This window comes from Typopeltis vanoorti, chromosome 2, assembly GCF_054136105.1.
Source record: "Typopeltis vanoorti isolate ZY-2024b chromosome 2, IOZ_Tvanoo_1.0, whole genome shotgun sequence".
Lineage (NCBI taxonomy): Eukaryota > Metazoa > Arthropoda > Arachnida > Uropygi > Thelyphonidae > Typopeltis > Typopeltis vanoorti.
The window spans coordinates 57,871,077-57,898,561 of record NC_143550.1 but is presented as its reverse complement, the minus strand read 5'-3'; the positions used below and the strand labels follow the sequence as shown (position 1 = coordinate 57,898,561).

Genomic DNA, 27,485 nt, shown 5'->3' with positions numbered 1-27,485 from the left:
CTGGCTGGAGCCACGATTTTGAAAATGGCAGAGGTGATGAGTTTCTCAAAATATGTGATATCCCGGGTATTTAATCAGTGGGGAGGGAATAAAATGAAAAAAAAACACGCTTGTCTAACAGGCGTAGCTGTGGTCCTAAGAGAGCCTCTCAGGAACGAGATCGCCGTCATCTGAGAAAGCTTGTACTGGCAGACAGAACTTCCTGTGCGCAGCAATTGACTGAAGCATTCAATGAAGGCTTTTCCAGAATCAAATCTCACCGAACTATGAGCTGGAAATTGAAGAGGTTCGCTATTGTCTGTCGCATGCCTATACGGAAACCACTGATTTCTGCGAAGTTTAATTCAGTGGACGTTATCCATACATTATTATTAATACTACATGTTTACAACATTTTGTGGATTGAAATACACATAAAATATACCATTCGACTGTCATTCCTGCCATTACATTTTCTGGCAACTGTATTCATTAATACGAGTAATCATCAGGAAGAGTGAATACATCAAGGCCATAAACTCGTTCCTGATAATCGTGTGCAATAAAACCAGCAGCTCCCAGTACTTCCTGTACCATTCTGATTCCCTAGCCTTGACTCCACTCCATGACATGCAGCCTTCACAGTAACCATATATTTTCCTCCATCCTTGCTGTCACCCACTCCAGCAATTGCACTCTTTAACACACTCACTTTCCAAAAGAATAACAACCTCTCCGAATGCGTGCATCTCCTATTTAAATGCAGACTGCGTTGCATACAGCTTTCTATCTTCATCAATTTCGATTCGGTCATATTCCAAATCTCTCTTATAATATATTTTCACTGTCATGTCATTCATTATTACTTCTGTTCTCATCAACTCTCCAATATCACACCAAGGTTATACAGTCACTGTCCATTTCCTCACATTCTTCTGCGCAGCTGAATACTTCCAGATCCTTCTCTTCTAGATTTTGTCACTCTCATCATTTGTACCAATGCCAACCCTATCATCATTAAATGATACAAATGGCTTGCTGTGAATTGCCATATTCTGACTTCTCGCCGTAGTTATCCTTTCTGCAAGTAAACACTCCTCTAACATTGTGTTTTTCACACCTAAAATGATCGAACATCCTTACATTCTCATTTCGAATCTTTTTCTCTTCACCTTCTAATCTTCTTATCGCATAGTAAATTAAATTATTATCGTTATGTATTTTGGCCTCATTTATCTGTGATATTGCAGTGCGGAATTTGTGTTTTAAAACGTAGAATATCAGTAGACATTAATGAAGAGGCGCGCCGAGGAACTATTTCATTCTACGTCCTTTGCAAACGACTTGCTGTTAATTTGCATGATCTTCGGAGAAAGGAAATATTATGCACATAACTACATGAAGGAAGCGTCGCTAGATATTTGTGCATGCATAAACTCATGCTGGCATCTTCAGTAGTGGCATAAGTTGTCATCCAAGAAAAGTAGTTATGCGCCTTTCCGCTCCTGTGGCAACGCTACGAAATGACGACGTGTGGCAATTAGATACCATTATATTAAAAGAACAGCAGACGAAGGAATGAAACTCTACCTACCTCCACGAAGTACCTTGATTTAGCCTCACGAAATAGTTCGACGGTGATTTGAATAATAATAATACAAGCGCACGCTGGCTTTGTGGGCTGTCGAGCGGATGTAATGTGGAATTAATGCAACTTCCACATGAGAACACTTTGAGATAGTGTGCTGTTTTAGGAAGAACGATTTTATCAGAAATTCTGCAACCGCTCTACATTCTCTCTGGTTGAGATTTCAGAAATTCTGCAAAGATGGCGTGATATAATCAGCTCTTATTAGATAATCCATATAGTATATGTTTGCGGAAGGAAGTAGTGAATCCTAACGCAAAACATTTATATTAACACAAGCATTTCAATAACCCAATTCAGGGGGAAAAAAAAAATATATATATATAAAGTAGTTTCAAAATTCACCACCAGGGAGCTGTATGATGTACCGAATGTAGTTATAATTTTTTTTGTGTGTGTAAGAAGGAGAAAAGCGGCATGAGCATAAATAACACACACACACATACTCTCTCTCTCTCTCTCTCTCTTAACAACTACACTCTTACACAACTTCCAGGGATGACTTCTTGTTCTCCCTACTCCTCATGTACAGAGTGATTAAAATTAAAGTATCCCTGTTTAAGGCCTTGTGGAGCGCAAGCCAGTGATCCAAACGCTGCGAAACCATGCAGGAAGACATTGTGCGTCGTGAGGAAGCGATATCTTGGAGGTATCAGGAATAATAATAATAATAATAATATCTGAGAAGAAGCAGAAAAAAAAAAAAAAAGTAGTTCCAAAATTCACCACCAGGATGCTGTATAATGTAAAAATATGATGCTGTGAAAATTACTATATTTACAATTGGAACAAATGTATATATAGTAATTTTTCTGTGTGTTTGTAAGAAGGAGAAAGCGACATAAGCATAAATAACACATTTTTATTCACTTCCATTGTGCATTCATGGGCTGAACTGTTCAATGAACTGCCCTTCCTGTTAGGCCACAAACTACATGCCTTGCACGGTTTGTTCAACGACAGAACGCCTCTGGTCGAGACTGATGTTGAGCACATGCTGCGTTATGCTATCTTTCAGTGCTAGAAAGTTATCAGAATGATCCCGATAATCTCTGTCTTTGAGATTCCCAGATCTAGAAGTCACAGGGGAGCAGATCAAGTGAACAAGGCCGTCACGCAGTGGAAAACGCACGAAATCACTCTGGTTTCCATGAAATATTCTCGAAGAACTTCCTTTACGGATCGACCGATGTGTAGAGGGGGGGGGGGGCTCCTTCCTGCATGAAAATGATGAATCCATGCTGCTGTAGCTGCTGTGCCACAACAAAATTGTTTATCATATTGCGACACCTCTTGGTAGTAACCGAGAAGGTCATAGGACCCGACTGGAGAATGTCCTCAAGGAAGAATGGTCCGATGATAAACAAAGCTGTAAACCTGCACCAGACAGTAACTTTGGGTGAATAAAGAAATTTGTTGGATTGCTTGTGGGTTCTGCATAGTCCATACCCGGCAATTGTGGGTATTGACAGCTCCGTTGAGGTGAAACTGAATTTTACCAGACAGTTTATGACAATAAACCTTCAGCATTGGAACTGCCTTTAGTTTGTACTACTTAAACAGCACTCTGCCCGTTTAAGTCGGCACTCTTACATTCTGCCCAAGACCCATATACTCCCCTTTTATGAAAGCTGCACTGATTACGTTTTACTTGTCTCAGCTATTTAGAACTGCTAATTCTCATCGGAGACCAGGATCTCATCATTTTGGCAATGGATAACATATAATTTTTATAGTTTTAATTAATTTTGTCACTAAATCACATTTAAACCAAAATTAACTAACCTCTAATAATGTGCTAACCTTGGTTCCACACTGCGTTAACTACAACAATGTAATAAATATTTAAAGATTGAATTTTTGACAGGATGTACGAAAAATATATTATGAAATCGGTTATTTATCTATTCATTTAGAAAGAAAGAAATGGTTATCGAAGATAAGTTAAAAATCAGCTGCATATCAAGTGTTTGGACCTTTAAGTTGTATTACACAGTTTTATTCATATTAAAAAAAATAATAAAAAAAACTTCAATGAATATGGAAAAATACAACATGGCGAAATTTTGCAATATCGCTAAAGCGTGATTCCACCAGTTATTAAGGAGCAGCGAACGTGTTTATTAAGTTTGTTTACCCATATAAGAACAAAGAACACAGAGTAAACGAATTTTTTTTTATGAACAAAACTTTAACAGAATGATCGAAGTGAAGATTTTTTGTGGGCTTCGGATCCGCTTAGTTTCGGCAGTAAAACAAACAAATGTTTTATTCGTAAATAAAGGAGATATTTTAAAAAACAGGAAAGGCAGATCTTTCCTTAGGCATAACTTTGAAGAACAACTCATTACCTTTAAGTGAAACAGGATTTAGGATTCCACTCCTCTGCAGTGACTGCATTCCTAACGAAACATCAAAATTGGTTCAATCTTTCTACTTTAAGACTGTCTCTAACAAATTCCACTAAACATTGGTGATTTATGTCGTTCACTAAAAGCTGAAGCTCTCATTGAGATTTGTTCCTTTAGGAAATGAACATTTATACTTACTTTCTAGAACACATATATGATTTGATTACACACACACACACACACACACACACACACACACACACACATGCAAAACAGATCCACCGGAATTTCGTTTTTGAGTCATTATTCTAACTTACATATTACTTATATTTTCAATCCTTTGAAGATGAATATTCAGTTTTCTGCTGCGGTTGATTATTTTAACATTTTTCTTTCTTAAAATATAAGCCTTATAAGATCAAAGAGCTATACATGCTCGCCCAGAGCAGACATCTGCAACCATCCATCCCCACGGTGAGATTTCAGCCCACCACCTGTTTGGTTGAGATCGGATATACTGTACTGTCCACTCTGCCAACTAGGCATGTGCGCGTGTGTGCGCGTGCGTGCGTGCGTGTGTGTGTGTGTGTGTGTGTGTGTGTGTGTGTGTGTGTGTGTGTGTGTGTGTGTGTGTGTGTGTGTGTGTGTGTGTGTGTGTGTGTGTGTGTGTGTGTGTGTGTGTGTGTGTGTGTGTGTGTGTGTGTGTGTTGAGGGAAAGATTAATGTAAAAATGGTCAAGCGTACGTCACGATATTTGCCTTTCGGTTTGAAAAACCTGGATTTGAAACCTTCTAGGGCACGAGGAACCTTTACAAGAAGATTTTCAACAGCAGATGAGGTAGCAGTTTCATTTAATTGACGAGAGAATGGGTTTTTTCCTTCTGAAAACTTTTTTCTTCATCTCATAAAACAGGTAAACCAGCAGAGAATCTATGTAATCGTTAGACATAATAAACCGGTTTCGTATCCCTATTTATTTCGACTTGCAATTAAAACCAAACCGATCCAGATTACAGTACAACTTAGCCTAGGGGAATGCGGACATTTAATAAGAACAGAGTAATTCAGTTTTTAAATATTACGCTACAAGGTATCCAGTTGAGAGACGTGAGATCATTTAGTTAGAAGCAGCTAAGATAGTATCCTGTCTAAGGGGCTGAGGGTGGATAAAGGTTTTCAGTTGAAACTGAGTTATTTATTTATTTATTTATTTTTTACGAAAAGCCCTGTCACTGATGAAATCAGTAAAAATGACATATTTACCTTGAAATAATTTCTTCCCTCATGAAAAATAAATCCATCAGTTTGAGAACTGTGGATTCAAGTCGTCTTTAAACAACTTAAAAAAAAAAAAAAAAACATTAAACAACTTTAAAACTTTCATGCACACAAAGCCAAACCTACTGCTTTCGATATCGAATTGTTACTATAGTCAACCGGCACTGTATCTTATCTGCATGTGAATACAGTTATATGATGTAAGCGAAACATTATATCAAAACAGATGTTACTTCTTCCCTTTTTTTAAAGAGTTGGAATTATGTATCGCTCGGTACTAGTCAAATCATGATACATATCAATAGGTATTAGAAAGTTGTTCTGTGATGTGAGGGGATAGAAGTGCCCCTGAAGAGGAATGAATAATAGTCGTTATTTGTTTGACTTCTGTGCAGTTGATGATATTGTGAGAATTTAATTGTGGATATGTAGTTGTTTTAATATGATAAGGAGTTGGGAGAGCTATGAAGAGAAAGCATATTATGACTCTACACGTGGATTGAAACTGACTGGTTTTAGGGCACATTGGTAAAGCTGCCAATTAAATGAAGTGTTAAGTTTTCAATTGTTGACGGTAATGATGGGAATACCTCGAAGGCGATAGAAGAGATAAGGGAAATGGAGAGTTGAGGGCAGATAAGAACCTGAAAGTTAGGGACCACGTTACTGGAAATGCAAGAGTAACAATAATAGATTACGGCAGTAAAGAGGAAGAACATTGAACACGTAATAGTAAAGAGATTAAACCTTCAATTGGAAAGTCTCTATAAATGGTTTTGTCGTCCTGGATGGAATTAAAACCCAGATTCTTCCCACCTAAGAAAAATTATTGATACCAACTCAGATACGGAGGCTCCAGATAGAGTCCAGAGAAAACAACTACGATAGTGCGTCAGGTCTCTGGAATGTCGGGAATGAAATTTGGAGAAATGTGAATAAGATGGCGGAGTAGGGTGATGGTGAAATGATTGACATAAATGTTGACAAAGTGTTCAGAGTCCTGGATTAACGTAGAAGATAGTTTTCATAGAGTAGAAGGAAATGTGTAGAACAAGAGTCCATCCCTTGTTCTTGTTCTAAATTCTATAAGAAAGGTGTTATTGCTGAGCACTTTTATTAATATTTCGTGACACCTCCAAGGAGTCCAAGACTTATCAAGGGAGGACACCTACTATACAACTCTCCGTCTCCATCATCTACACCAACTCCATCTACTGTCCACTACCACCACTGGTATTTTTGTCTGTAAATTACGTGTGTCCTGAAGGCCGATTTCTCTGTATGCAGGATGAAAAATCCTAGTTTCCGAGTATGGCGAATGATTAAGGAGTAGAATGCATTGTGTCAGACAGTCAGGACTTTCAACATGCAGTGGAGGTAATAATAATTCACTGAAAATAACAATATTAGATAGGGAAGCAGCGATATGCGAGGTGACTTTAAAAGATTAAATTTTGGCTCGCCTTTCGGCTAATATATTTAACAAGGTACAGAAGAAATGGTGAAGAAATTGTGAAAAATTTATTTCCTTTGACTAATGCACTGGTTATTCTCAACCTAAACGGAGGCGCTCTTTTATTACTTTTATTATTTTTTTTAATTGAATGGACTGGCGTCATCTTTTAGTCTCAGGCTTCGACCTTTCCAGCAGTTGCTCTAATATCACAGCTCATGTAGCGAGTATAATATTTCTTACAATCCAGGATTCAAAACGCGGTATGCATTGATAGTTTTGGATATATACGTGTATGATTTATGTTGTGTTAATTAGTATGTACAATTCCCCCCCCCCCCCTCACACATTCCCAAGGACTCCGTTTTTAGTATCAAAGATTAATATATGTATTCATCTGTTAAAAGATTGAATGCAGTCAGCAATGATCGTAAAGTATTACACTAGAAGGATATAGGAAATTGAACGGTCACATTTAGACTCTTACAATATGGAATTTTTATTATTTGTTTTTTTAACCAAGCAAAGCATATGGAAAATCTCCCAAGTATTGATTTATTTTAATGATGATTAAAATTTCATCTCGGTACTTTATTTTTAAGTGAACAACAACAACAAACAATAATTACAGAACCTACTAGATAGAAGGAAGAGGGGAGACATGATCAAGAGTATAAGTTGATAAGGGGTAATTACTAGATTAGCGTGGATGAGATTTTTCATAGAATATCTGTAGATGGGGAGAACAAAAAGCCAACTCTGGAAGCTATATAAGATGGGGGTGAGGAGTAGATTTTTTGCTTGGAGAGTGGTGGGTGATTGGAATGCATTGCTTGAGAGTGTGATGAGTACAAGGACACTGTATGCATTTAAGGCGAGGTACAATGAGCTGTGCACTTAAGAGTTGGACTTCCCACGTTGAGTCTCTTGACTCCATAGAGGTCTGTTGATAATAATGTGCTGTCTATGAAAGATAACATATGATATATTATTATATATCATATGTTATTATAACATATTATTATATGCTATCTATTCCTGTATAAGCTAGCTATGAAAAGCCTTTGTAAAATCTGAGTATACCACTGTGTATATCTATCTCCCATGTCCAGTGCACCACTTTATTGTAATAAGTAAGCAGATTACTAAAACATGACCTACCTTTAGCAACTCTGTGCTGTCCATTAAAGAAAACTTTTGTCAACCTAATTTTGAATCCTTCTTCTCACTAACATTTTAAAACATTGTCAGTATTCACATAGCTATTATTACTCTCTGCAGATTCCACTTGGCTCTGTAATATGGTATATGCCTTTTCATTTCTTACTCCATCTCCACATGAGGCCATCTCTGCTACTTTCCACCCTGGAAGCTCTAGTTTCCCTGTTCTGACACACACACTCACCTTCCCAGAAAACAATAGTAAATGTAATGAAATGTAATCCATCTTGCATACAGCTCCCTTCTATCCTTAAATATGCTTTAAGCATACATGTATTCTATACCTCTCTTCTTGCACATTCTTGATGTCATTGCACTCACTATCACTGCTCTTCTCCTTGACTCCACATTATTGCACCAAGGCAGCACACTCAATGTCTTCCCTCTCCCATATTTCTGCTGCACAATCTCTAGCAGCAATTTCAACTTTTCTGCACATGATTTACACTACTACTCAGTTTATTTGAATCAACCATCACTATCATCTCTTCTAAGTTTTCACTGCTTCATTGCCGTTCTCTCTGTAATTCCTTCAGGCAAGCACTCTACCCAGCATCCCCCAGAATCATCGAATGTGTCACACACATTCGATGATTCTGAGGGAGTGTATGTGACACTCCCTCAGAGCTTCGTTCAAACTTCTCTCACTGGCATCTCTGACTCTTTCTGTTCTTCCACTCTCTCTCTCTAGCTCTTCCCTTTATTTCAACTTTCCACCCCTTGCTCCCACACTCTCTCAGTTTTCTCCAATTTCCTCTCTTTCCCTCTCTCTCTATTTCATTCTCCTGCCTTAGTATCTCTCTCTCTCTTGCTCTCTCACACCCTTCTTTCATACTTTTTGGTCTCCTTGCATTTGCTTACCTCTCTAGTGTTTTAATCTCTTCATTCACCCTCACTTCTGTCTTCATGCTTTTCATTTCCTTTCTTAGCAGTTCTGCACTTCCTACTTTCACTCAACATTCATTCACACAATCACAGCTGTCTGTCAGAACATCATCCTCTTCCACACTGTCCAAAGTCAGAACAAATTTGCAGACATTTCCTCTGCATTCTCTTCACTCTCTAGCATGCTACTGGTGTTTACAAGTCAGAATTCATCCATTTCCAGCATGCCATGTCTGATGCTGCTAAAACATGACACAGTAACACTGAAGTCACCCATCACTTCACATTGCCAATGCATTCTTACATATACCAGGTGTGATACATAAGGTAGGTGTGAGATGAATGAATAAAGAGATTAAGCATGCGATACAGAGAAAAGGAGCATTGTGAAGGCAGCATAAGAGAAGTGGAAATAACCAATTTCATGAGGTCTACAAAGACCAGGCAAGGAGGGTGACATGGTTGGTGAGAGTAACTAACGAGAGGTATGAACAGCAGTTAGCTAATGAAGCCAAAAAGAATCCTAGGGAGTTTTCTTTTGATATGTAGCCAGTAAAAGAAAGAATGATTATGGAAGGATAATGGAGAAAGTATTTTTAACTTGGGTATAATTATGTTAAAGATCTTTAACATAATTATACCCAAGTTAAAAATACTTTCTACATTTAGATCTCCTCCTGAGATTTTTATTTAATAAGGTTAAAACACCTTATGGTAACTTGTTTTGGTAAAATACTTATAAGCTCTGCATTACTAAATCTTGGTATTTCTAGCCTGGCTCCCACTGATGAGACCTCATTAAAGGTCGAAACCGATCTGGGTAGTGGCCCCTTGCCTTTAATACAAAACATCATACATCCCCTTCTTGGAGATGTGTTTTGGCATTAAGGGTAAATATTAAGATTAGTGATCAGACCTTGCTCCACCTTTACCATGAGTTGCCTTGGTCTTGCACTACCTGTGGGATCAGCTAGTCTTGCATCAATTGCAGGCGCAAACTTGACATTTTGTCTGTTTGCTCACTTGGAAAAAATGGAGTAAAACCAGGTTTAAAATTGCTTGGTATCTTTAACATGGAAGGATGATATTGATTAGAAAAAATGGTATAAAGACAGCTGTTGCAGAATGTGTGGTGGAGATACTTAATGAGCAGTTCATAAAGATCTTTCAATCTTGTGAATGTGACTTCATGGAGAGATTGAGAGCAGTGGTGATGAGGTGGAGAGACTGACTGTAAGTGAGCAAGAGGTGTTTGGGGAGTTGAGTAAACTAGATGTAAATAAGGCTGTGGGACTTGATAATATATCACCGCGTATTCTGAAGGAATGCGCCAAGGAGTTGACACCTGCCTTGACATATTTTTTTAATATGAGTCTTGCACTTGGTCAAGTTCCTAAGGAGTGGAAGGAAGGCAAGATTGTGCCACTTCATAAAGGTGATCGAACTCAAGCATCAAACTATAGGCCTATCTGTGTGTCAGGTGTTGTGGTTAAGTTGTTGGAGAAGCTTGTGAGAACTAGGATCCAGAGTTGGGTTGACAACAATGGTATTATCTTTGATGGACAGCATGGATTTGCTAAAGGGAGGTCATGTTTTAGTAATCTACTTACTTATTACAATAAAGTGGCTGCTTCCTTGGATAGAGGAGAAGGATGCACAGTAATGTACTTGGATTTCGCAAAGGCTTTTGATAGAGTACCTCATGATAAGTTGACGGTCAAACTAGAGCAGATGGGGTTGGATATTAGATTAGTGCATTGGATTGGAGACTGGCTATCTGATAGGTATTAACAAGTTGTGTATGGGGATGCGATATCCAGGAAAGTCACTAGTGGAGTGCCTCAGGGGTCTGTTTTGAGGCCATTACTGTTTAACTTGTATATTAATGATATTGGCAAAGATTTGGATGGAGATATTCAGTTGTTTGCAGATGATGCAAAGTTGTGACGAACCATAAAGAGTAGTGAAGATGTTGTGGCTTTACAAGAAGACTTGAATGAATTGAGTGATTGAGCACAGAAATGGGGATGTGAGTTCAATGTTGCAAAATGTAAGGATTTAAAATTTGGTAAACAAAGATGGGATGCAGAATTTTTGCTTGGTGAAAATATATTGTTGGAGGTAGAGGAAATAAGAGATCTGGGGGCGGGGTGATAGTGGATAAGGATCTAAAATTTAGAGGACACATCGCCAAAATTGTGAAGACAACACAAAGGCTTCTGGAAATGATGCAGAGGACACTAATGTGTAGAAGTAGGAAGATTCTTGTTCCGTTGTATAAGGCTTTGATTAGGCCACACATGGACTATTGTGCCCAGATTTGGTCACCAGGTTTTCAGAAGAATGAACAGATGTTAGAAAGGGTCCATAGGTGACTGACTAAGGTAGTTTCTGACCTCTGGAATATCGAGTATGAGGAAAGATTGAGAAGATGTAATTTGCAGAGTCTGGGGGACAGGAGGAAGAGGGGAGATATGATAGAGACCTATATGTTGGTAAGGGGTTGTTATAGAATCAATGGTGGAGAAGTTCTACAGAGAATAGTGGGAGATCAGGAGAGAACCAGAGGTCATCCCTGGAAACTGTATAAAGAGGGTGTGAGTAGGGGAGTGAGTGGCAGGTTTTTTCCGTGCAGAGTTTGAATGATTGGAATGTCTTGCCTGAGAGTGTGGTGTCTGCAAGGAGTTTGAGTGTGTTTAAGACACTGTATGATGAGATGTGTGTGTGTGTGATAAAAGGACCTCCCAGATGTGTCTTTGACTCCATGAGGTCTTGGAGTAATAATAATAATAATAATAATAATACTGTACACATTCTAGCTCCTCACCTGACACATTTTTAATCCATGTGATGCATACATGTCCCTATTCAAATTCATTAGTTATGTATATATTACTCCCCCATATGAGAGACCACAAGGACTAGAGTAGTCTGTTGATAAGTGTTCTGTCAATATTTTATTATGTGGTAAGTGAAGTATTTTGATACTTGTTTTCTATGTGGATCAGACTGTGCATATTCAAAATGTCCATTATCAAGATAGTCAACTTGTTTTTAATTCATGTTAGTTAAAGACAAATTTTCAGTCCATCATTTCCTTTGTTTAATATGTAAATATTACTTTTTCACAATATTAAGTTCTTTTTCTTTCACTATAAAAGCTACAGATGGTGCATTTTTTTTTTCTTACAGCATGCGATATGAATGTCCACAAACGGTGTCAAGAGAGTGTACCAAATTTATGTGGCTGTGATCATACTGAACGGCGAGGTAGAATTGAACTGAAGATTTCTTCCGCAAATAATAAACTTATATGTGAGGGTATGTAATTATCATGTCTATTCAGAAATATTTATACAGTTGTTAATGTTGCTATTATAATTTAGTCCATTCATTTTCCAGGTTAACCTAGCATTTTCCTTTCATTTATTTATTTAAAATGGGTGTAATCATTGAAGTAGATTAATATATATATACAAAGCTTCAAAACATTTAGAGATTAATGCCATTCTGCACATGACTGTTTATCACAGCAATACCCTGTTGCTCACTGTGAGAGATTGATGTTCCATACTAACTTGGTATGCTTACAATACTTGCTTAAAAAAGAATCCTGTATTTAACAGCATATTTCCACTACCCATTTTGGCAGTTTATTCCATTAACATGCCAACTGTCAAATGAGAAAACCAATATCCCTCTCCTACGAACACATTTCACAAACTCTGCACACTCATCCATCTGCTGATCATATGTGATCTGTAGTTCTAATATCATTTTGGTGAATCATCTTCTCCTGTGCTCCCAGTTAGTAATATTACTCTGCCATACTAATAACAACAAATTTCATTGCTTTCAAATGTGCTTGAGTCCAAGCAAGACATCCATCAACAGAGCCAGAATGAAATTTGATACAGACTACATATTCTATAACAAGAGCAAAGAAGAATTGGATAAAATCCAGAAAATAAAAGGCAGATATACCACTCATCCTTAAATATAAAATGCACAATAGCTGACTCAACAGCAGTTGCTGACACACAGAGAGATTTTTTTTCTAAAATATCAGCTACATCTTATCATCCCCCCCAGGGTTTCCTGTTCAGAGCAGAAATACAACAATTATATTCTTTTGGGGCAGCATGAATGATTACATCAGACACAAAACAAGAAATGAAAACTGCTTTGCTTAAATGCCACCCAACTAGTGTTGGACCAGATAACGTCCATTATGAGATGGTCAAATATCTATTGATATGGATTATTACTGCACCTTTTCAATAGAATTTTGAGAACAGGTTTCCTAATACCTGGTAAAAGGCTATTATTATTGCCTTTCCTAAGCCAAGGAAGGATTTAAAATTCCCAATAAATTATTGCCCAATTGCTCTGACCACCTGCTTCTGCAAGATTCTGGTAAAAATGTTTAACTCATTTTTATGGTTGCTGGAGAGAAACAGCCTCTTTTTCCAGAAAGCAATCTGGCTTCTGCAAATATCATTCTACAGCTCATAATGTAGTTTTAGCTGGAAGTATCCATTAGAGATCCCTTCATAAAATGCACTTAGTTTTGCTTTCTTTGATGTGGAAAAAGCATATAACACTGTTTGAAGATTTGGAATATTGAAAGACCTACACCAAGCTCTGCCCACTCATGCATGTTGCTGGTCATATGGAATTATCTGTAGTTCCAGTATCATTTTGTGAATCATCTACTACTATGCTCCCAGTTAGTAATATTACTCTGACATCCTGATTCACCTTTTGCATTTCCTAGAAACAAAAGAATGAGAGAGAGAGAGAGAGAGCAAGAGAGAGAGAGAAATGGTGTGGCAAGAGAAATGAGAGAAAAATTTTATTTAAAAAAAAAACAAGTACTAATAAAAAGCTTTCAGCAGTCATACTGATTCTTATTATTAGTAGTAGTACTAGGCCTCCATAGAGTCAGAATTCATTGCAGGAAGTCCCGACTGTCACATACAAAGTTCATAAAACTGAGCCTTCAACTCTTTCAGTTTCTGCACTCACCACATACTTAGGCGATACATTCCACTCACCAAAAACTCCATGCAAAAAATCTACTCCGTATGGTTTTACTTAGTTTTATACAGTTTCCAAGGGAAAGCTTTTCTAGTTTTACTCCAGTATAACATATTCCATCCACTTATTTCAATATAATATTAAAAAACTTCATGAATATACTAAGTTAGAAATTTGAAAATTCAAACTTTTAAAATAAATGTCTCTTTGTGCTGATTTATTATTATTACTATTACCCTAAGATCCCATGAAGACTCATCTAGGAAGTCCCTTTGTCATACACATGCAGTTCATCTTATTACATCTTAAACATGTTCATATTCTCTTCACACACCACATTCTCAGGCAATACATTCCAATCATTTGCAACTCTCCATGCAAAAATCCTTCTTCTCACTCCCCCTGCTGACACCCTCCTTATATAGTTTCCAGTGATGACCTCTGGTTCTCCCCTGATCTCCCCATCATTTTATGAAAAACCTCTTCAACATTGATCCTATAACAACACCATACAAATGTGTATGTCTCTATCATATCACCTCTCTTCCTCCTATTCACTAGACTTTGTATATTGCATCTTCTCAACCTTTCCTCATATTCAAAAGATCAGAAACCTTAGTCAATCGATTCTGGACCCTTTCCAACAACTCATTTGTTCTGTTGAAAGCCAGGTTCTGTGCACAGTATTCCATTTGTGGGGTAATCAGAGCTTTATACAATGGAACAAGAATCTTCTTACTTCTACAAGCCAATGTCCTATGAAACATTCCCAGAATTCTTTGTGTTGCCCTCACAATTTTGGCAATGTGTCCTCTAAATTTTAGATCCTTATCCGCAATCACCCCAAGATCTCTTATTTCCTCCATCTCCAACAATATATATTATTATTAATATTATTGTTATTACGGGCAGCTCCAAGGAGTCCTTAGACTCATCGAGGGAGGCCCAACATCATGTCAAGAACAACTATTCAACATTCACACAGTATCTATCACACTTCACCTTGAACTCATTTACAGTCATGGCACCCACAGCAGACTCTGGCAGCTTATTCCACTCATTTACCACTCTACAAGTAAACAACCTAGTTCTAACACCCTTGCTAACTACACTCTTACCAAGCTTCCATTGATGGCCCCTAGTCCTCCACTACCAGTCCTATTCTCAAAAATATCTTCTGAATTAATCTTATAGAAATCCTTCAGTAATTTGAATGTCTCAATCATATCACCCCTTTTTTGCCTGTCAACCACTTTTCACAAATCTTCAACCTGTTCTCATAAGGTTCATTCCATAGTCCTGCTATTATCTTGGTCACTTATCTCTGATCCTCTCCACCTCCTCCCCATCGAGAAGAAACCCTGGTGCCCATATCTGGGCACAGTAGTCTTGATAGGGTCTTATCAAGGCTCGATACAGAGGAACAATAACCTGTTTGTCTCTGCTTGTTAAAGTATTTTTCAGCAACCAAGTGATTTGATGAGCTGATTTAGCCACTTTTGCAATGTGCCCCCTAAACTTCAACTCCCTATCCACCAACACTCCCAAATCCCTAGCCTCATCAATCTCCTGGAGTACGGTTCCACCAATGTGATATACTGCTGCTAATATTTTCACCCCAAAATGCATAACCTTACACTTTGCCACATTAAATTGACATCCATTTTCCTTAGCCCAGTCCTCCAAACTATCCAAATCACTCCCCCCTAGCACTCCCCCCCCTCCCTTGCAAAATTTTGACATCCTGTGCCCTCACTATTGCTCTACCCAACTTTGCATCATCAGCAAACAAGTGAACACTTCCTCTCAGATCCTAACCTATATCATTGATGAACAAATTGAAAAGTAGTGGTCCAAGAACAGAACCCTGCCGCACCACTAGTCACAAGCCGTCTTTTAGACTACACTCCTGAATAAACCACTCTCTGGTATCTCTCCATCAACCACCCTCCTATCCATCTCACCAACCCTATATCCATCCCCATCTGCTCCAGTTTACTGATTAGGGTTCCATGTAGTATCCTGTCAAAGGCCTTGGTAAAGTCCAGTAGAATCACTGTAAACCCATTACCCTTATCCAGTTCAGCCGTCACTGTGTTATAAAACGTGAGCAAGTTACTGAGGCATGATCTACCCTTCACAAAACCATGTTGTCCCCCCATACAATATCCCATTTTCATCTATCCAATCCTGTATTCTTTCCTTGACTAATTTCTCTAAGACCGTGACAATGATTCCTGATATGCTAATCGGTCGGTAATTTACAACAGCAGTCTTGGAACCATCTTTATGCAGTGGAACTATTTTCCCCTCTTTCCACCCCGTCGGGACTAACCCAGACCCGAGACTCAAATTAAACAAAACCACCCCCTTGGGACTAACCCAGACCCGAGACTCAAATTAAACAAAATGGTCAAAGGCACTGACAATTCTTTAGCCGCTTTTTGTATGACACGAGCTGGTATACCATCCAATCCCGCAGATGAATTGACATTGAGGTTTTGTAATAGACTATTCACCTCCACTTCATTCACCACAATTTCCATATAAGCTGTTGGTTCTTCCATTTCTGCAATGTCACCACCAGGATGATATACTCTTGCAAAGTGCTCACTCAGTAATTCTACTATATCAACTGATTCGGTTACCTCCCTACCATCGGCATTCTATAAAATCATTCTGCCATATACATTTTTTCTTTTGCTTGCAACATATCGAAAAAACTGTTTGGGATTCTCTTTAGCCTGCTTAGCTAATTTATTCATAATGTTCTTTCATAATCTGCTTTTGCTTTCCTTACCATACTTGTTACCCTTCTGGTCTGAGCTTTATACTGTTCATGTGGCTGCAGGTCACTTTTTTTCTCCTTAAATTCCCTCCACAGTTGTTTCTTTTTTTTGCAGCTCAAGCTTAATGGTGTTATTCATCCATTTAATCCCTACTTGGTTTATTATTCAGACTCTAGGTATACAGTCAGCCATTGCCTCCTGCAAACACTTCTTAACTGCCTCCCATGCACTATCAACTTAACTGCCTCCCATGTCTCCCTTGCAGTTTTACATGCCATGGCACTGAACCAATCAAACTTCTAAGCTTGTCATACTTACCAGTCCGATAATTCCACATGTACCCTGTCTTAATTGTAAATTCCACACCTTTAGCCACCTCCCAAGTTAAGACCCTGTGATCACTCTCACCAATTGGTGGCAGTGTGGTCATATTCGTTACAGTCAGATCTTCAGATGCAATTACTAGGTCAAACACTCTCTGACACCTATGTATTTTCCATTACATGCTGTCGCAGATAGTTATCCCTTAATAACCGCATAAAATCCAATTCCTTCCTCCCACGTGTCCTCTCCTCCCTCCAATCAGTGCTACCATAGTTGAAATCTCCCATAATAATTACCCTCCTTCCACTCATTTCTTCTATTTGCATATGCATACTATCTCCACCATCTTTTCCATCACCTGGTCTATTGCAGCACCCAATTGTATATTTTGTTCTGCTAGCCTCAATCTCACACCAAATGGCCTCAAATGTGCTCTTTTCTCTATCCTGCAATTCATCTTCTATTCTCCTTGGCTGCAGCTCTTCAGCTATCATCAATAATACTCCTCCCCCCATTTTATTCTCCCTGTCATTCCTGAACACACTATATCCCTCATATTCATTCCCACTAGCTATATCATCTTCGGTCAGCCATGTTTTACTAATGCCAATAACCCGTGGTCTGGAAGTGCCAACCAAGGCCAAAAATTCTTCCTTCTTGTTCCTAATACTCCTAGCATTAGTATACATGAATTGCAGACCTCCGTTGGCTCCATTCCTACCTTGATACCTTATACTAACTATCCCATTCTGATTTGTTGTCCTTATTCGCTCAGGCATATTATACTCATTCATACACTCAACTGTCTCCCTAAGGTCTGCATATCTACTTCCCCCCACCCCTTAATAAATCTAGTTTCCCTGATTCTGCATATCCACTTCATTGAACAACACTTTTTCAAGTCTCCTTACACCGAATCCATTCAAATGCAAACCATCCATGTTATATAGATCCTTTCACCCATCGAACTCACTCACACATCCACAAATTCCACACCACTCGTCATGCATAACCTACGCATAAAGTCATTTGCAATTATGGCCCTCCTCCTAAACTCTTCACTGTCATACTGCGGCAGAAGAGTAATCATCCTAACTCTCTCACTCTTTTCTTTTGCTACCTCAAACTTGAACAAAGGAGATGAATACACAGTAGTATAGTTACATTTTGCAAAGGATTTTGTTAGATAACTGCAAAATCAGTTGATAATCAATAGCACCCCCCCTTCCTTTATATCCTTTCTATCTTCACAAAGCACATCATACTTTTCCATATCTATTCCTGTCAGGATGTCATCCTCATTCAACCATGTCTCACTTATTCCAGCAATTCTTGGGCGAACAGACTCAATTAATGCAACCATTTCATTTGCCTTGTTTCTTGCACTTCTAACAATTTCAGTGATACCACTTATTAAATGTGACTTCTTCATACTCAACTTGAGCCATTGCGTTTTCTCCTTATTCATCTTAGAACTTTCTTCAAATCCAACTGTTTTCCCTTGATCCCAGGTTTTCCCTTCCCTCATGCATTCACATCCTCTTGGATCATCAACATTTTTCATGCTGTGCCTCTCTGTTTCCCTGTTCTTGCACATTTGTTCTTTCATTGTCTAAACTCATGCTGTTCACTTCTTTATTCATTACATTCACTTCACCCTCTTTTGTCTTACTCTCCTGGTCTTTCACATCACTTCTTACTTGATCAGATTCATTCTCTCCATTCATTTCTCTACCTGCCAGCAGTAGTCTCTCCAAATGACTTACACCAAAACAATTCAAATGCAGTCCATCACTCTTATACAGTTAAATTCATCCTTCAACTCATTCTGCACATCACTTTCTCCTCATACATTTTTGCTAAAATATCAAATAACACAATCATTGCTCTTTGCCTCATTTCATCAACGTCATACCTGGGCAACACACTGACTACCTTTCTATCACACTATTATCTTTTATCCTTTTCAACAACCTGCTGATATCCAGTCTTACATGTTCCTTGTTCCCAGTTAAGTCATTTGTCCCTATTACCACTACCAACTCTTTTACTTGATTTGTCCTCATATCCAACACCTCAATCATTCTGTTCATTTTACTTTCAGGAAAACAAACCTTGTGCATATTCTTGTTTACCAGACTTCTAATAATCGAATCCCTACACAACACCACTTGCGGGTCTTTTGATACTTCTTCCATACTGATATTATTTGTTTTCATCATTTTCACTCTTCAGTACATATCTCGAATTCTCTTAATTTCACTCTACATCCATTTCATCTTTTGCCTCATCTAACCAACTCGTCTTTCAAATCTTGCATCACATTTTTGTTCTCATTCACTCTCTCTCAATTTTATTGCCAGCCATACACTCAGGTTTGCCATCAACGCTGCTCACCACATTATCTTTAATTGCACTCTGTTTTTCAACTTCCACTACATTCATATCACTTTTATTTTCTTACCATTGATTGTTAAGTTCATCAAATTGCTCGTTTGCTTTTTCAAAACTTTTTTACCATTTTTTCGCTGCTCTTTTACACTGTCTCCCTTTTCCGTCAGATGAGCACTCATCCTCCTCATGGCATTCTTGCTACTAAAACTTTCAGTTACCAATACATTATGACTCATAAAGTCCTCGTTCAGATCACACTTTGCATATACCCTCCTTCCATTTACCTTAAATATCCATGATTTATCTACATTTAATGAATACATATAGCAGAACTCGAATTTCCCGAGACGACTGAATTCAAAATTAAATTTCTGCAAAGACAAAACTGCTGTCATCTTTCCTTTGCTGGTTACTTTACTAAGTTGTAAGTTTAACAATTTCATAAACAAACTTCAAAACAAGCCCACACACTAGAAACACTGCAAGTGCACAATCTTTACACAACTCTTACTCATAAACACACACTTTATTCTAAAAAACATATCTAAAATGGGAGCCTTCTTTACACAAACCATCCAGCGAAACGCCACCTACCAGTCTTCCTTTTTACTTTTAGTTTGGTTTGAAGTGTAATTGTGTACCATCAGAAAACTGTAAGAGCATCTTAATTTTAGTAGCATGAAATACATGCTAAGAAAACTGTGCGCAAATATGTTTTGTGAAACGTGTATTGAAGTGCCAGCATGTTTTTACAAAAAAAGTGGGACATATCTTTAAAAAAGGTTGAAAAAACCACTTTTCTACTCTCTGTCTTCATCCATTCTATGAAAGGTTAATTCTTATCAACAACCTGCTTACAACTGCTTGTTACCGACTTGTATATCTCAGTATATTACCCCCATTCTCCTCCTATTCATAAGGCTCAGCAAATGGTACTGCCTCAGTTTGTCCTCATACCCCACATTCTAATTGGAAACCACCTCAGTTGATCTTCTCTGGACCATTTCAGATATATCCTCGTGATAAACAGATGACTGAATTTGTGCACAGTAAATCCATGTGAGGTGTGAATAAGGTACCATGGCCTCTTTACTTCTGCATATCAAGGTCCTCCTCGTCATTGCCATAATCTGATGGGATGATTTTACAACTTAAGCATCATGATCCCTAAACTTTGTCCCTGCCCTTATCCCTTTCTGATCTTTCATCTCTTCGACTCCTTTAAAATTTTGCCACCAGTTTCATGCTTTGCAAACCATCCTTTCCTACCACTTTTCAAAAACTTACACTTTTCTATACATACTTAACTGGTACTCCACTTACTTGGACACTCATATTCAGATTATACTCTATAGTTGCAACATCTGCTTGACTTATCATTGTTCATCCAACTTTGCATCATTTGCGTATTTTCAGTTAAATTCATCCCAACCATTCCAATATTATTACTATACAAGTTTAAGCAATAATGGCCCCAAAACAGATCCCTACAGCATGCTGCTAGTGACTTTTTTCTCTTTCTGGATGCTATTCCCCCCCTCCCAAACTCATTAATATCTATCTAGAAGCTGAGTCACCTATCCAACTCAGTAATCTAACATCTGATCCCCATCTATTCCAGTTTAGTAACCAACTTGTCAGCTGGTGATCTTTCAAATGTCTTTGCAATCTAGGTATTATTATTATTTCGGGCAACTTCAAGGAGTCGACTGACTCTGGCAGCTTATTCCACTCATTCACCACTCTCCAAGTAAAAACCTAGCTCTAACACCCTTGTTAACCACATTCTTGCCCAGCTTCCATGTTGGCCCCTAGTCCTCCCACCACCAGTCCTATTCTGAAAAATATCTTCTGGATTGATCTTATAGAAACCCTTCAGTAATTTGAATGTCTCAATCATATCACCCCTTTTCTGCCTATCAACCAATTTTTGCAACCCACAAATCTTCAGTCTGTTCTCATAAGGTTCATTCCATAGTCCTGCTTTATCTTGGTCTGGATCCTCTCCACCTCCTCCCCATCGAGAAGAATACCTGGCTCCCATATCTGGGCACAGTAGTCCAGATGGGGTCTTATCAGGGCTCGATATAGATGAACAATAACTTGTTTGTCTCTGCTTGTTATAGTATTTTTCAGTAACCAAGTGATTTGATGAGCTGATTTAGCCACTTTTGCAACTAAATCCCTGGCCTCATCAATCTCCTGCAGTACGTCATATGTCACCTAGTTTTACTATATATAAGTAAATTGGTAAAAGACGACTTCCCATTTCTGTATCTATTTCTCACCAAACTCTCCAACACTTTAATCACAATTCTAGACAAAACACAAATTGATCTACTGTACTTTGTAGCCTCTGTCTTATGACCACTTTTGTGAAGTGAAATAAATTTACCTTTCAGACTTGCTCTGTTTAAACACTTGTTTAAACATGGTGTACTAAAACTGACATTAACTCCTTGGTACATCCCCTTAAGACATGTAGTCATATGCCTTGAAGTCTTGTTTTGTTATCAATGTCAAGTTTACTTAATTTCCTTGTTTACTTCTCACTTACCATCCAAATTGCTACACTTCTGTTCCCAGTCAGATAAACCCATTCCGTTATCACTAAAAAAAGGTAAAGTTCCATCTTTACCTTTTTTTTTACAGCTTTTAATTGCAGTTGTTATCTCTTCTGGTGTTATGGATCTATCTTGCAAAATACAATGATATTCTGCAATAGCTTGAGTGGGCCACTTGCTGAAACTGTCTGTGAGCATGGAGAAGATTGAAATAAAAAAAAGCCATTTATAGTGCACATGACAGGCATGTAATGTTATCTTTGGTGTTGGTAAGTTTTTTATTATTAATAATAATTTTCCATATTACCTTTTATTCTTGAGATTTCTTAATCTGCCAACTGCTGAAGGCAGTATAAAGGGGTATCTGCAGTTCTCAAATGCAGTCTGATTTTAAAGTTGTTTTCGTTAACTTTCTTTTTTCTTTCTACTTCTACATCTGTAGTCACTTTCCCTATTATGTCCTACAATTCCTTCCATGCCTTTGTGCATTAATGAACCAGCATAGCTCCTTATGCTGGTTCATTAATGCACAGAGGTATTTGTTTGTTTCCTTTGTTTTTCATCCTTTCTTTTCTGCCTGAATGAAACACGGCATAACTGCCATTTTAAAGGAAAACAAATTCCTCAATTTCATCTAGTGCAGGGGTCTTCAACGCATGGCCCATGGGCCACCTGTGGCCCATGGAGCTCTTTGCCGTGGCCCGCCGGTCATTTAAAAAAAATAACTACTTAACATTAAAACACGAATAAATAAAAAAGAATTTCAATGAATCCCGTGGGCCACTAAGCTATGCTGCAGTATTTAGAATTGTAAGATGCTTTCCAGATTCACAAGGAATGTTGTGCATTTGATACTTTACGTAAAATCCTATAAAAATAAATATTAAATAGATATGCTTCTTTAGCCATCTACCAGTGCCAAGCGGTACTTAAGTACTAGTACTAACATTGCAGGTAGATGGCTGAAGCAGTAGTTCGTTCGAGTGCATTGTCTAGTGCCTTCCACATACATATCGAAGGTTCTCGATACTTCGTTATTTTCATATAAATACAAGATCTCATCCACAGTCAGTCGTGAACAGTGTGATATTCGTGTATAAGCGCACGGAGGTTCGTCGTGTCAGCCATAGCCTATTGTGGTTTTATATTGCTAGACTTTTTTCATTAGTGTGAGACATATTCAGTGGATAATAACCGTTACACGGCCATTTTGGATCATTTTTTGGGTTCACCTTCCATCACTATGGCGTCTATGAATAAAAAGCGTAAATCAAGTGATTCTTGTCGGGTTTTTAATGAAAAGCGGACCAATTTGTACTTTTTTGTGCCGATCAACAATAAACCAGTGTGTTTCATTTGTCATGAGTCAGTGTCATGACAAATTGTATCAAATATCAAATAAAAAAAATTGTATCATGAAATATTGTATCAAAAGAATACAATATAAATCGACACTATGAGACAAAGCATGCATCCAATTTCGATCACCTTCAAGTAAAGCTTTGCGGACAAAGTGAACCATCTACAAATTGATTTAAAATGCCAGCAGGGTACGTTTAAAGGACAGAGGGAAGAGAGCAAAGCGTGCATGAAAGTAAGTTATGTAATTGCTGAAAAAGTTGCTAAAAATCAAAACCCTTCTTGGACAGTGAGTGTCTCATTGCTGCTGGGGAAATTCTGTGCCGAAATAATAAGGAAGTGTTTAAAAAAACGAGTTTGTCTGGGATAACTGTAGCAAGACGTGTCAAAGAACTTGCCAATGACATTGAAGGAACTTTAAAAGAATGGTTGTCCGAATTTACGTCATATTCACTTGCTTTAGATGAGAACAGATGTGAACGATACAGCACAACTGGCTCTCTTTGTCCATGGCATTGATCAGCAATTCACTGTGACAGAAGCACTGCTAGCGCTTGTACCTATGAAGGGAACAGCGAAAGGCACTGATATTCTTGAAGCCACCACCAAGAAAAATGCTCCAGTGTTTCGACCTCAGCTTAACCAACCTCAAGGGTGTGGTAACTGCTGGTGCCCCTGCTATGGTGGGAAAGAACGAAGGGTTCTTTCCATAGCAGTTTGTTGTACTGCTATGGAAAGAACCGGAACTAGAAGGAAAAGATTTCGTCCATTACCGCTTTTTAATCCATCAGGAGAATTTGTCTGTGAAAACTATTGGATTTGCGAATGTCATGAAAATTATTGTGACTGTCGTCAACATTATTAGGCCAATTGGATTGAATCATTGTCAATTCCAAGAGTTTTTGAACCAAGAGTGCGAAGTGGATCATGGCGATGTGGTTATTATAGTGATGTGTTGGTTGAACAGAGGGAAGGTTCTTAAAAGAGTCTTTGACTTAAGGAGTGAAATACAGCAGTTCATGCAAGCCAAGGGGAAGCCAATTGCAAAATGCAATGATCTGATGGCAAACTTTGCCTTTGTGACCGACATCTCGTTGCATATGAATGACCTAAATACATGGCTATAATCCAAAGATCAACTGCTGCACACTCTGTTTATTCACATCAAAGCTTTTATGGCCAAGCTAAAACTTTGGGAGGCACAACTTGCAGAAAAAATACTTCACTCATTTTCAGCTTCTCATTGAGTCCAACAGTGTTTTCTCTTGATGAGTACACTACAAAATTAGCCGTGTTGTGAAGTGAGTTCAAAGAGAGATTTAGTGATTTTCGTAACCAACAGTCATCTTTAGATTTATTTTCAATGCCATTTAGTGTTAATGCTGCCAAAATGCCAGGCTCAGTACAAATGGAGCTGCTTGAACTCCAAAACAACTTCTTTGAGAGAAAACGTACTCAATGCATTCTTGCTTACATTTTACAAAGACTACATTTCTGAGGATGCATTCCCTAATCTTTGCCTTATGTGAGCAGTTCTTCTCCAGAATGAAGCATGTGAAGTCCAAGACAAGAACTCAGATTACGGACCAACATCTTGAGAATACTTTGTGTATAGCGACTTCCAACATTGATGCCAACATCGACAAGCTGGTCAAGGAAAAGCATTGCCAAGTTTCCCATTGACATTGTAAAAAATGAATGTTTTCTTCATTAAATTATCTTTTTTCAAGTATTGATTGTATTTACTTATCATGAACCAGACTTCTATTTATGCTCTTAAAGCTGAGTTTGTTTATTTTTATAGGATTTTATGTAAAGTATCAAATGCACAGCGTCCCTTGTGAATCTGGATGAATCTGGAAAGCATCTTACAATTCTAAATTGTAAGATGCTTTCCAGATTCATTTCAATGCTTTCTGCGGGCCACTCAGCTATACCACAGTATAGCTGAGTGGCCCGCAGGCTTCATTGAAATTTTTAATGCAGCCCACACTGTCTGAAAGGTTGAAGACCCCCTGATCTAGTGGAATTCCATGCAGTGTGTAAATTATCCAGTTGATTTTTGAAAAGCTCAGGGAAGTTACTTGGAATCTTCCACAGGCCTGACCATATTGCCATCTCATCTGTAATATCCAAATTCATTAGGATAAGTTTGATTGGCAATGTTGTTTCTTTCAGTTAACGTGTCAAATATACCTGGCATCACTCTATAGGTTAGTAGATATATAAGCTAAGTTTATGTGAGTTTGTGTCTTTATTCCTTGCTAGATAATTTCTCTATGAGGTTTCATCACTGGGAGCCATACCCTGAAAGATACCAAGATTACAATTGGATAAAGGATTGAACAAAAAACATAATTTCTTGTCAAGTATAATTTTCATTGCAACCAAGTGATGTAAAACCTTTCTGCAGCTCTCTCTGATTCGAGTACTTTAATAATAAGGTACTACATCTTTTTGATTGTGTATGGAAAATATATAACATTTGAATTAATTCAATCTTTGTATCTTTCTGGGTCTTTCTCCCACTGATGAGACCTCATAGAGAAATCACCTAGTTAGGATTAATGGCACAAACTCGTATAAACTTAGTTTATATATCTACTAACCTGTTGTTGTGTCGGAAATAACCGGCCCACTATCAGTCAGCCATTTATTTCGGACCCAACATGAAAAGAAATTGACTTACAATAAAAGCATGCTTATACTCTCAAGAGCAGGGGTAAAGAAATAATAAATTAATTGTAATCAAAGAGGATATATCAATTTAATTAGTAAGATTGTTATAAAATAGTCCAAATTGTATTCTAAAATCATGCCCAGTATGGGAAAATCATGTTAAAGCAATCAGAATCATATGTCAACCAATCAACGGAAGGTCAAATCACTACATACGAGTCCACAGTGACACAGCAGAAAAACCGTATAGCATTCCGGTAACCTCAGCCGTAACAGTTTCATCAAGAGAGGTGTGGAGAAAAGAATGTGACATCATCAATACCTGATGAATCAGGGATAGTTAAGTAGGTGACGAAAGTAATGAGAGAGGGCGCTCACGGATGAAATATAAGGAGTCGCGTGCACTTTAAGTGCTCTCTCGTGTTCCTGTATTTTTCTGTGTTCTTGTTCGAAGGCCGTGAAGGCTGAGGGAAGCTTGTCTCCGGTATCCAGCAACATTCCACGTTGCTGTGGGATCCGATATGCACAAGATATCTGACAGAACATCGGCAGACCAGCAGACAGAGCCTTTGGTAAATCTGCTACCAATGTGAGGACGGCGAAGGAGATCCTTCGAGGAGAAAAGAAAGCAACAGACAGCGGAGCGACAAGAGACTCTTGCCACATCCGAAGAAAACCCGGGACTAAAGTTAAGGAACCAACTTCACTAAGGAAATAGCCGGTAAGGTGCAGAACTTTTATTTTATATATAACAAGTCATATAGAAAGAGAGGAAACAAAAGGAGAGAAAACTTTGAGCATAGCCCTGCTCAAGCCATCTAAGTGATCCGTTTGGACTAATCGTCTGTGATAAGACCGTCCTATGTTAGTTTAATCTCTTGTGTAAGAGAGACATTATAACAGAACAATTATTAAATGATTCAGTATATGTGATAGTGTGTGAAGGCCCTGTTCCTTACACTGAGCCTACAACTTATATAAGTTTTACAGGGAAGAGTTTAGTCCTCTGACTAAAACAGTGACTGTTAATTGAGTGAATATATCATGTACATTTAGCTAAGGTTGTAATATTCAAGAATTGCATAACCACAAGAGCATCACTTAATCCTAATGCGAGATACAAGAATAAGGATGATTAACTAATGCTCTTGACATAAAATTAGATGAGCCTGTGTGAGAGATTTTAACATTTAGGATATTTGAGTGATTTATTACAGTAGTAAGAAAATCTATGCATGAGTTTATCCTTATATTATTGAGATATGTTTTTAGTGTAAATACCTTTTGTTCAAATAAATGTATTCTTTTAAACTAAAACTTACGAGTTCTTGTGTCTGAGACTAAACTACCGCTTAGAAAAGTTCGGACCTGTATGAGTAGGGGCTATTGTATAAAGAGCGGGAATAAGGGAGCCACGACTGCATGCCACGTGATCTCTAACCTCAAATAAATTGTTCATATAATTAGTAGCTTAAGTCTTAGTATCAGAAACTGGTTTCTGGCTGGCGCAGTCAATCCTAA

The 27,485-nt window shown here is 38.0% G+C and overlaps 1 protein-coding gene across 1 annotated transcript in view; it reads left to right on the top strand.

Moving 5' to 3' along the window:
* The window catches only part of LOC150109061 (protein kinase C, brain isozyme-like), a 689,445-nt gene that overhangs the window by 233,119 nt on the left and 428,841 nt on the right, over window positions 1–27,485 (top strand). The window contains exon 5 of the mRNA XM_090405188.1: window positions 12,008–12,136. Coding sequence (XP_090261314.1) covers window positions 12,008–12,136 — 129 coding nt within the window. The remainder of the gene's footprint in view (window positions 1–12,007; window positions 12,137–27,485) is intronic.